We start from the raw sequence: 11,493 nt of genomic DNA on the forward strand, positions 1-11,493 counted from the left end.
TCAATAAATGTTTTTCATCGTTGAATGTACCATGTTGAGCAGTGAGCATTCCAACACCCCACCCTCGATGAGCCCATGCCTCATTGCCTCAGCAAAACTCCAACAGCAACACAAACCTATCATCTGAAAAAAGAATTGAATAATTGCAAACAGTTGCGAATTATGAGCAAAAAGGAATGAGCTAGTGCCTTCATCATTGTGGAGTGTTGGCTTTTTTTGGTACACAATTCTTGCTTCCACATTGACAATATTGGTGAAGAAGAATCAACGCCGGTAATTAAACCACTTTCTTCAGGTTCCACCTTCTTTTTGTCGAGTGGCAAAAATATCTTCAAGACTCCTACCAAGGAATCAGAATATAACTTTTCACACTGGCTTGAAAAAGGATTCCTGCCCATCTCCTCCGCTAACAAAAAAAACTTGTCTATCACACGTTCACGTAATCCATCTCTCGATCTTAATTGATATTTACAAAAATAAAAGGCTTACATAAAATATAATTGGTTCGTGTAAGTTTTTCTCGTTCATTGCATCTAGAAAAGCTTTGTCTATCACATGTTCATGTAATCTTTTTCTCGATTTCCCTCACCACTTGACATCTACGAGCGAAAGGGCTTGCATGTAATGAAGTTGCTCCGTGTAAGTTTTTCTTGTTTGTTGCATCTAGAAAAATGAAATGAACCAAAACAGATACCGGAAGGCTTAACGAAACAATTCAACCTAAAATGTACTCAGTCCAGAATGAGTACTCAGTCATCTCCCTTGATTTTCAAGCAAAGCCCCAAGGCCCGAAATTAAACGTTTGGAAAAATCGTCCTTATGTACGCTTCTCTGGCTAGTTTACTACAGGAAAGTGATTTTCGAAAACCTTAATTATTTTTTTATTGTAGATTGAAAATTCAAAATAAAATGAACGGACAAAATAAACGTGGCTTTCTCTTTCTCTTTAATTAAATATGCAGTAACAACCTTCCTGCTAAGATTTCAGTGGTGTTGTTAAATACTCACAGCATAGGACATTTTCATCCTTACTCTTTACATGCCCTCCATCCTCAAAATTCTTAATTTCAACAGCAGCAGCAAGGATCTCTAGTACTTTACAAGATATTGAGGTTCGTAGTTTAGCAACTCGAGCGGGTTCTTAACTTCTCAAATTTACACTATTACGATTTCAGGAAAAAGTATCAAGCTTTATCACCTACAGCAATGGTAAGGCTCGTCTTCTTCTTCTGACTCGAGCTGCGGCAAGAAATTAAGCTCGGAAGGCAGCACTGCGAGGTCCTAAATGGCTTCTTCGTCTCAATCTCAGTTAGAACGTCTCCACTTATTGTCCTCTCGCTACTACACACGGAATCCGTTCCTTTGACAAACTTTGGAGGGAGCTTGACTGCAGTTGGCGGTTTTACTTCATTGTCCGCGTCTTCATCATCTTTGAAGCTCTCCTGAAAAAAAAGTTCATGTAGTTTCTTCTTCTTTTCTGTTGGTGTTGGAGTTGGACCAGGGATGGAAACAGGAATTCTGTTCTCGAAAGGAGTTTTGTCGATTAGAGAGGAACCAGCGGGTAAGTTCTGATGGACAGGAGTGTTGCCGCGAGATGGAGTAAAATCTGCACGGGAGGCCATCAAAGTCGCAAAAAGTTCAAAACGAAAGCGAACAACAATCCTGCATTTTATGTTTCTTGTGGCACAAGCAAAACCAACAATCCATTTTCTCATGAACTTTTACTTTCAGCTCATCAAAGCGAAAAAACGTAAAGAAAATCGTAATGTTGCAAGAAAAAATGGCTCGAAGCATTCGACTAAATTCTTACCCCCATTCACACTGTAAAAATCATCTTCACAATCCGAGTCCAACCACGGTCGGGTATCAAAATAGGAATCCTCTCTACTACCTGCTCAAGAACAAAGGGAACTTCAAAATTCTAGGCTGAAACAAAATTAGGGTACTGCTATAGCCATTTAATAAAAATCTTCCAAATGCTTTGCCTAAAACATCCATCTGACCAACACCAGCAAACAAATAGAAAACCAAACACAAGTTAATTAGATACAACTAAGTTGGAACAGAAGCAATTAGGTACACCATGCGACGTTCACGACTTTTAGTAACAACATGAGTCGATTCAAAACCATGGATGACTCAATGAGATACGAAAGACGCAAAGTTACACCATCTCAATGCACTAGCGACGTCTAGGTATTAAACAATTCAAACTCATCACAAATATACATCATCTTCATTTCCGCATGAGTCAAATTAGAGATATGCTCCAACCAAGTAGAGTCAACTACCATCGGGGAAGTGATCCGCATACCCATTTACATCGTCGACACACCATTATTATTTACCCCCTTTAAATTAAATAAATGAAGGAAGAAACAAGGGTCGCCAATAAACATGAGCATGTAGTAAAAAGGAGAAGTGTGCGGACATTTCACCTACCACTATACCAGACGCTAGTTGGTCTCTAAACACTACACATTCCCACACACGGTCCATCCATCGCTTAGAGATTCACAAGATACTTCACGCTAAAACTGGTCCTAGTCAATAATTTCATCGATATTCATCCCTTTGAAATGAAGGGAATGCAGAGGGACCACAATCTCAATAAGTTATCTATCATTTCTCCAAAAGAGAAATTTTAAGGAGTCTGTCTAGACTTTTCATGGATTGTCTGCTATTCACAGTTTAATTTTAATTTTTGTGTTAACATTAAAAAAATATTATGTAAAAAACATGAGATGACAAAGAATCCATAGAAAGTTCCACTTTTAAAGAATCCGCTTAGCATTTCTCTAAAAACAACCTAACCCTTGTTGTAGCAACAAATGCACACCTACTGAACGTCTCATTGGAAGACATTGACTTCTACCAATCTCTTGTGTAATCTGGGCAAACCAAGGGTCCTAAAAGTTCACATTTTTCTACATCCAGGAAGTGACACAAAAAAATTGAAATTCAAGCTTGGTTTTTTTTTTTCCCCTGCAAAACACAAGGGCATGATCGAAAAGTTTAGGCATACTTCTAGTCGAATTTGTAAAAATACGTGACGGATTAAAAAGCTCTCTCATTTATTCTGGCATCCGAATTCGTGACGGATTAAATTGTGACATTCCTCAAAAATAGAAATCTTCAAAGAAATCACATCACCAATTAAATCCACATCCACCTACAGGAATGTAAGGGCTATTGCCTTCCCTTCTTGAAAGCAATAGCATCATACTTAAAAAGGCAACTAAATAGACGGTGTTATAAACGTGAAAGCAATTTCTAACAGCTTCTACAAGTAACGAGGAGAAACCCAAATTTACACTGACTTAAACCCAAAAAAGTTAAATAAAAAGTAGTTAACCACAAAATGATAAGCTAAAAGTAAAATGATTTTCAAATATCCTTTTTCTAGTTGCACGCATCTTTGATTATTTTTGTAATTTGATTCTCATGTATACGCAGAGAGAGTGCGTGCGAAAATCACTTCGCACTCAATGCATAAACCTTTAATACATCTTAGAATCCAAAAGATCAAAAACCAAGCATAAGCACATGTTTTGATATTTTCAATAAGTTTTACCTAAGTTAGCGTGAAAATATGAGAAATACAAAAGGCACATTTGATTAGTTTGACCAGAGAAGACCAAAAAACGAAGTCCTTTTGTAAAAAGTGTGGTTTTTTACCGCAATCCCGGAAGGTGGTGGCGGTGGCGAGAGGGGGCGACCATTGAGATTTAAGAGGAAGATCGGCGATCGGACGGTCACCATTGGAAGAGAGTTTATCATCCTTGCCTGGGAATGGTGGGATGACGAGCTTGTTGTCGGTTTGGGACCCGAATGAAAGTCGGAGCTTCAAGACGGAATCTGCGTCCTTATGAACCGAAACACATGAACCCATCTGCCTATATATATATATATATATGTATGTATATATATATATATATGTATGTATGTATCTCTGTTTCTATATATTTCTCTAGAAACCCAATAATTTTCTCAGTGCCACTCCCAACACCACGCTTTTTTGGAGAGAGAGAGAGAGAGTAAAGTATAAGGAGGAGGAAGAGGAATAGGAAGAGGCAGAGGAGAGAGGGCGTTTTTTGGCGTTATGCTTGGGACTACTGAGTGCCCAAATGCCTTTCTCGCGCACATAGAGATGAGAGAGAGGAAGGAATTGAAAGGTAACGCTACGAGATAGTGTTAGTTTTCTACTGTTTGTGTGGAATAGTGGGTTTATAGGGTTTGGTTATGGTGTTAGTTTTCTACTGTTGAGCTTTTCCTCTCTTTTCTATTGGGGGAAATTTGTGGCGCCTGCTGATTCTCTAAAACTCAAAGCTGACCGGTGAGTCTCGGAACTTCTTGCTCTGGGGTTGAAAACTTTTTTAATATCGAAAAACTTACCTGAGACGCCATTGTAGTTAACTTAAAATCCATCGCACTGTCATTTGATTAATTTACTAATATGAGATAGTGTTTGGTTATGGTATGCGATAGTGCTAATTTTTCAGAAAATTGTATACACGTGTGATGAAAATCGCTGTTACATAGGTTTTTTAGAAATAAAGACGAAATGTTGGAAGTGATTAAATTATTTTTTATTTAAAATCCTGAACAGAAATTTGAGGGCATAAAATCACTATTAAGTCCTTGAATCGTGCTTTAATTTTTCTTACCTTGTGTCACTCTTCTTTCTTTTTATTACAAAGTCAATGTTCTTATAAAATTGTTGATTGAAAAAGGACTTTAATTTGCCATGCTAAAAATGAAGCTTAATAAGGCAGGCCACGGGTCAAAACCTGACTTCAACTACGAGCATGAAAATGCACAATTAAATGTGATTACTACAATAATCACGTTCAAATTAATTATTGTATGTGCAAATACAAATAAATATACATGCATACCAAACTCATCTCAAGGCCAGGATAGTAAAAACACTGTCAATCGAATTCACATTATTTGTACACATTTTTCTTAATTTTCAATCGATAAATTATTACATTAAAAAAACAAAAAAATAAAAATTAACAGGTATATAAAAAGTTAAAAAAAAAAACAAGCGTAAATAGCATCACGTAATAAAAAATTAAAATCGTGCTGATTGTAGAGAGTGCCGTGCTTTTGACAAGACGGAACGTAGCCAGTAAACCCTAGTTTGAAACAAGTAGTTTAGGGAACTGGACCCTCTCCGGATTGAAAAGAATTGAGCCCAAGGATCAAATAATCCGAACTATTGAAATATGATCTAACGGTTACAATTATTATAATTTTTGGAAATATCATATTTTTGTAATCATTAGATCAAATTTTAATAGTCCGAATTATTTGATGATTAAACTCAGTTCCTTTTAAGTCTGGAGGATATCCGGTTTGTAGTTTAGTAAGATCAGCAGGACACCTCTCCTCTCTGTGTTTCGTTTGAGTTTGATTGACAGCAGACAAGAAAATTACTATAATTTGCTTTATTAATGAATTCACTTGATATTCTTTTTAGCCGACGTCTTGCCCTTTCAATTTTGTATTATCTCGCCACTAATCTAATAAATCTAATATAATCTAATATTGCGTGATGAGATTACAAAAGACAAATTGAAAGAGGTGTGTGGCTAAGAACATCAGTTGGGTAAAGTTTGAAAACGATAAAATTCAATTCACCCAACGCCAAGGGCCAAGGCTGCTACAAAATTGACCATAACCTAATTAACTTCTAAGAGTGACCCACCACTAATAGCACAATATTGTCACACACTTGTATGTACCACATACTAGTATTGTATGTGTGGGACTTTATCATACAAGGTTTCTATAAGATATATATTAGTTGTGAAACTATTCTGTGTCATGTTATTGTTTTCGATGTCAAATATTTTACATATTTATAACAATGTTTCAAAACTCACGTTCAAAATCTGTTGTTAGTGTGAAAGCCAGACTTGTAGTCAGGAGAAGCCTCCACCTATATACTAGATTTTTGTTAACCTAAGCTTAAATGAAGATAAGGATCTAGGGTCCTACACCTAAGAAAAGTATAGAAACGTGGGTGTAACTTCTGCCACAAATCACCAACAAGTCTTTCGTCTTGTAACAGAAACAAAGTTCATTTGCTTTTCCTTTTAATGCGACAAGTTCCTTTCAGTTTGCCCGGCGTAGAAGTTTAGTACTGTTTCCGTTTCGATTGTTCTCCTTCTTTTGTGTTTATTTACCATTTTTTTTCTTTTTCTTTTTTTTCTTTTTTTACACTTTCATGACGTCTTTTATTTTTCAGTATCTCAAAAACTTGATCCGATACATTAAATTTAATAGTAAATGGTTGAAATTTTGAAATTTTTTTTTTTTAGCCAATTGAATAATGACATTTAGTGTATTAGGCCGTGTTCCTTGACACTGAAAATTTCTCTTCATGCACGTGAGGCAATAGTTGGTAAATTGTAGCAGGCATGCAACACTGAACCTCAAGTTTCATCTGCTTGATTCCGGATGGGAATGTGTAGTACAAGTCCAGCAAGATCAATCGCACCTCATCACTCAAACAAAAGAAAAATGCTTAGATTCTAAGTTATACATGTGTGCACGTAAAAGCACAACACACTCATGCACGAATAAAAAAAATCATGCAAAATGGTAGTAGTTGTGTTCCAAGAATCCTTTGCACGGGTATTAGGTAGGGTTAGGTTTCCATAATATTAGAGGGAAGATGCGTGAAAAATGCAGGCTACGTATTCTTGAGAAAGTTTTTAAAATTGACAACTGTACCACGTGTTTGCTCGACAAAATGCAGTGGAGTTAGACGGCAAGGGGCAGGTCTGAGTGAAAACGCTTTAACATGACTTAAAACACTTTTGTTAAAAGTGTTTGAATTTTAAAAGCATTTGAAGTGATTCTTAGAAGAAATATCAATTATGTGTTTCTTGCAGAAAATATTTTAAATGTTTTTTTCGAAATTTACTTGTATTTTTGCTAAGAATTGGTTTTAAAAACACTTTCATCAAAAACAGTTTCAATTATTTTAAAAATACTTTCAAACGAGTTTCAAAATTCACTTGAATTTTTATTAAGATTGGTTTAAAAACATTTTCAATCATTTTAAAAACACTTTCAAACTAGTTTCAAAATCACTTACATTTTACTAAAATTAATTTTAAAAACTTTTTGAACAAAAAAAAATACTTCCAAACTACACATAAGTAGAGCCGCGCTGAATGTTATAGCACTTCTAGTGTAGGAAGGCCCCCCCTCAATGGCAATTGAATCCCCTCCACTGAATAGTAACTGTCTTTAATGAACAGTAATTACCTTTTACATCTCCACTGTGACATCCCACATCGCCCAGGGGAGTGATCCTTATATGTATATTCTCATCCCTACCTAGCACGAGGTCTTTTGGGAGCTCACTGGCTTCGGGTTCCATGGGAACTCCGAAGTTAAGCAAGTAGTGTGTGAGAGCACTCCCAGGATGGGTAACCCATCGGGAAGTTCTCGTGTGAGTTCTCAGAAACAAAACCGTGAGGGCGTGGTCCCATGATGGGTGACCCACTGGGAAGTTCTCGTGTGAGTTCCCAGGAACAAAACCGTGAGGGTGTAGTCGGGGCCCAAAACGGACAATATCTCGTGTGAGTTCTCAGAAACAAAACCGTGAGGGCGTGGTCCCATGATGGGTGATCCACTGGGAAGTTCTCGTGTGAGTTCTCAGAAACAAAACTGTGAGGGCGTAGTCGGGGTCCAAAGCGGACAATATCGTGCTACGGTGGTGGAGCGGGCCCGAGATGTGGTGGACCCCTGGCGGGGATGTGACATCCACCCCTAAACTAAATAGCCATGACAATATGCAATAAAATATTAGTATTTTTTATGTTCTAAAATAATAAAAAATATTTTTTTTAAATTTCGGATAAAATTTTTAACCTATCTCTTCACGTCTACGTGTCATTATCCGAAAGTACAATTTTTGTGGATAGATTTCCATAAGATTTTTAACCAATTTTGTCGCGCGACGTGTCCTTCCATGTTTAGAATTGTTGAAAATATTGAAATGTGGTGTAGGTGGGAGAAAATTGTAAGGTATTTATCGAACAAAAATTATAATTTTTTAAAAATTTGTTTGAAATTTTTTCGGATTTTTAATTTTTTTTTATTAACTTAATTAAGCTAAATTGTCGGATTACAAAAAAAATTGAAATCCAATAGTCCAAATTGTGGTACGTGTCTCCCCTGAAACATTTTTGTTTTTTGTTTTTTTTTTTAATTTTTAAAATTGGAAAATTTTGGACCGTTGATCTGGAAATCAAACGGTCCAGATTCGACTGTTACTTAAAGGGCTGCAACACGGGTCCCACCGTTTGAAATCTTGTCGATAACGCGAGTCTGACATAAATTTTTTTATAACGTAGCTGACATCAACCTTGCATCACTCCCCTCAAGCACTCAAGCTTTGGACTCTCGCCAGCCCTCTCCCATGGGCTCCCCTTAAGCCCAATTACCTGAATGGACTAAAGCTAATTTGGAAGGGGATTGGATTGCAAATGGGGCCCGTCTAACTACTGGTCGCGCTCCCACCAACCCCAGCAGCTATTTTTCTTTACGGATTTGTGGCGTCTTCTCTCCCACCAAAAACTGAAAAGTAAGTTTAGTAGACCGGCGGCTTCTGAAAAAATGGGTGTGGCGGCGAAAATAGCACCGTCGATGCTGTCGTCGGACTTCGCTAATTTGGCATCAGAGGCCGAGCGCATGCTCAAATGCGGCGCCGATTGGCTCCACATGGACATCATGGTACGCCCTCAGCCCATCTGTTCTATTGTCTTTGTCCGATGATTTTCAATGTTTTGTCACTAATACCATGTCTAATGTTTGACAAAATTCTCGTACTTTTTGCAGGATGGGTAGGTTTGATTCTTTTTTGTTGCCCTTTTAGTAATTCCCATGAATCTCAAATGGCTGCAAACGAATTAGGTTTGCTAATTCCTTTTTTGTTTAGCTAGTTTATTTACTTGGTTGAATTTTGATACAACGAAGTAGCTAATAGTTACTAAAGGAAGATTTGGCGCAGAATCAAGCGCAGTGGCGCTCTAGGATTTATACAGCCGAGCCCACTTAGAGATAAGGTTTTGTTGTTGTTGTTCAAGTCGACATCTTTGCATAATATACCCATGAAGTTGCTTTCTTTTTCTGTTGTTCTTATGAAAAATTTCTTATGTGCTTACTGAAGACATTGTAATTAACTTGTGTTCTATGTTAATCGCAACGTTTGCTTCTCACAACTGTAAAAAGTGGCGGTCTTGAATTCATTTATGTTTCTTACCAACAGGCACTTTGTCCCGAATTTAACACTCGGTGCTCCGGTCATTCAGAGTTTGAGAAAGCACACAAAGTAACGACCTTGACATTGTTTTATTTTCATTTTTATCGAGCGTAAATGGATGTTGGTGGTATCATTCGTTTTTTTTTTTTTTTTTTTTTTTATTTCCGCCTACAGGGCGTATCTTGATTGTCACCTAATGGTCACAAATCCTCTTGATTATGTCGAACCTATGGGAAAAGCCGGTGCTTCAGGTTTTACATTTCATGTTGAAGTATCTAAAGGTTGGTTGTAGTCGGGAATTGAGATGTTCCTATTTTACTTCCATTCCCTGTTCGTGTGGTATTTTCTTTATACAGGAGGGACTCGCTATTTTTCCTTCATTCACTTTTGTCGTCCTTCTTTTTGCAGACAATTGGCAAGAACTTGTTCAAAGAGTTAAGTCCAAGGGCATGACGCCAGGTGTGGCATTAAAGCCAGGAACGCCAATTGAAGAAGTCTATCCTCTGGTCTTACTTCTTTCTTTCTTTCAATCTAACTGGTTCTTCATCCTTTTTTTTTTCAAATATTTTGTTCTGTTTAGTTGTGTATGTATTGATTGGCCAGGCTTACTTGCATGACATTCAGTGACATAAGAAAGAAAATCTCATCTTTTGTCATCGTACGCATTGTTTAGTATTCAGTAGCTGTCTACTCCAGAAAGATTTTCAAATGATGTTGTGTTATCCACAGATTGAAGGTGAAAATCATGTGGAAATGGTCCTTGTTATGACCGTAGAACCTGGGTTTGGTGGACAAAAGTTCATGCCGGAAATGATGGAGAAGGTGCGCACACTGAGACAAAGGTACCCTTCGCTAGATATCGAGGTAAGTTAATTATCCGTTATGTTTCTTCTGAACTTTTCTATATAGAAGTTCTGTTCTGTTTTTTGTCTATTGCTGTATATTAGTTCGCCCTCGGTAAGTTGCATCTCTCGACACACATTTTTTAAGGGTTGGGTTTCCAGGGACAGGTACTAAAGTTACTTTCAATCTCATGTCACAGGTAGATGGTGGCTTAGGGCCTTCAACAATTGATGTGGCAGCTTCAGCCGGAGCCAACTGCATAGTTGCAGGAAGTTCTGTGTTCGGAGCCCCTGAGCCTGCTACAGTAATATCCCTTTTGAGAAGTAGCGTTGAGGGAGTTCAACAAAAAAGTTGATACTGGTATGGGAAACACATCACAATTTGTTTTTTCTTATCAACATATATTTACAGTGCACCTCTATGATCGAATTGTAGTTATCTGCGCTATGAAAAATAAAATTTGTACGTGTTATCTGCACATTCACTCCATGTATGTTACTTTCTCGAGCGTAATCAGGCTTATGGAATAAAATTACTTGAGCGATGAATTGACACATACAACTGCTTTAACATGACTAATAACTGCGAGTCTGCGATCCTTATTTACAACTTTCATTTCATACTTGAATATCATGACATCCTGCAGCTGGCAATCCCTTGATACGTTGCATACATTTCTGTCGATCTTTTTTATTTGTTATGGGGTTGCTCGAGGCTGTGATGACATGTTCATTACCTTTAGGGATTCCCCACTTTCTGCGTAAATATCGTAAATATGAATGCTGATTTTGGTGTTGCAAATCGTCATGGTTTTATCTTTTGAGATCAGCTGTGGGAGGAGAGAGAACAGAATCCCACGTACTCAGAAATTATTTGTCTTAGTATCGAATGGGTATAAGGTGAATTTGGCCTTACTATGGCCGCCCTGTAAATAGACGTACATGAGACCAGGATGTCACTGAGGCGGTATCTCACTCACTGTCATCTGTTTTGGCTTTTTTACATGGCGATATGTAATTGATTTGGGATACTAAGCCCTAGTTTGGTACTGAGGTGATTCTGAAAAAAATGGCTATAAAAAAAAGTTGTGAGCTTTCTTATGTTTGATAATCATTCAGCTTTAGCTTTTTTTCACAGTTTTGGGTGAAAAAAAGCAAAAAACACAAAGCTGCAAAACCTAGCTTTGAAAAATTAGTTTTTTTTCACATCTGTTTTACATAAAAGTTTATCAAACATTATAATATTGTTTTTTTTTTTTTTCAAAAGCACTTTTACAAAAAAAGTTTATCAAACATTCTGCTACTTTATTTCACAACTGCCTATTCTCACAGCACAGCATAAATAATTTTTTTTAAAGCACA

The 11,493-nt window shown here is 37.2% G+C and overlaps 2 protein-coding genes across 2 annotated transcripts; one reads left to right on the top strand and one right to left on the bottom strand.

Annotated features, from left to right (window-relative positions):
• Nucleotides 1–910: 910 nt before the first annotated feature.
• LOC137749247 (uncharacterized protein At3g27210-like) lies at nucleotides 911–4,016 on the bottom strand. The gene is made up of 3 exons (XM_068489350.2): nucleotides 3,679–4,016; nucleotides 1,811–1,891; nucleotides 911–1,606 (listed from the first exon to the last, which is right to left on the bottom strand). Exons 1-3 carry the CDS (start codon nucleotides 3,890–3,892, stop codon nucleotides 1,185–1,187), a joined length of 717 nt encoding a protein of 238 aa, XP_068345451.2. The 5' UTR covers nucleotides 3,893–4,016; the 3' UTR covers nucleotides 911–1,184.
• A 4,525-nt stretch (nucleotides 4,017–8,541) lies between these two features.
• LOC137708399 (ribulose-phosphate 3-epimerase, cytoplasmic isoform) lies at nucleotides 8,542–10,680 on the top strand. Its single transcript, XM_068447462.2, has 7 exons — nucleotides 8,542–8,760; nucleotides 8,866–8,870; nucleotides 9,296–9,358; nucleotides 9,464–9,570; nucleotides 9,698–9,795; nucleotides 10,019–10,153; nucleotides 10,332–10,680. The coding sequence occupies exons 1-7, from the start codon at nucleotides 8,644–8,646 to the stop codon at nucleotides 10,485–10,487; spliced, it is 681 nt and encodes a 226-aa protein (XP_068303563.2). The 5' UTR covers nucleotides 8,542–8,643; the 3' UTR covers nucleotides 10,488–10,680.
• The last annotated feature ends 813 nt before the right edge of the window (nucleotides 10,681–11,493 follow it).

This window comes from Pyrus communis, chromosome 17, assembly GCF_041283825.1.
Source record: "Pyrus communis isolate YQ-2024b chromosome 17, ASM4128382v1, whole genome shotgun sequence".
NCBI classification, from domain to species: Eukaryota; Viridiplantae; Streptophyta; class Magnoliopsida; order Rosales; family Rosaceae; genus Pyrus; species Pyrus communis.

Bases quoted from the DNA above. Each gene is read 5' to 3' on its own strand.
- LOC137708399 (XM_068447462.2), top strand. From the start codon at position 8,644: ATGGGTGTGGCGGCGAAAATAGCACCGTCGATGCTGTCGTCGGACTTC. The intron at 9,571-9,697 runs GTTGGTTGTAGT...TTCTTTTTGCAG, and splicing joins TCATGTTGAAGTATCTAAAG to ACAATTGGCAAGAACTTGTT. The intron at 10,154-10,331 runs GTAAGTTAATTA...CTCATGTCACAG, and splicing joins ACCCTTCGCTAGATATCGAG to GTAGATGGTGGCTTAGGGCC.
- LOC137749247 (XM_068489350.2), bottom strand. From the start codon at position 3,892: ATGGGTTCATGTGTTTCGGTTCATAAGGACGCAGATTCCGTCTTGAAG. The intron at 1,892-3,678 runs GTAAAAAACCAC...GTTCTTGAGCAG, and splicing joins CACCACCTTCCGGGATTGCG to GTAGTAGAGAGGATTCCTAT. The intron at 1,607-1,810 runs GTAAGAATTTAG...CCTCCCGTGCAG, and splicing joins TTTTTACAGTGTGAATGGGG to ATTTTACTCCATCTCGCGGC.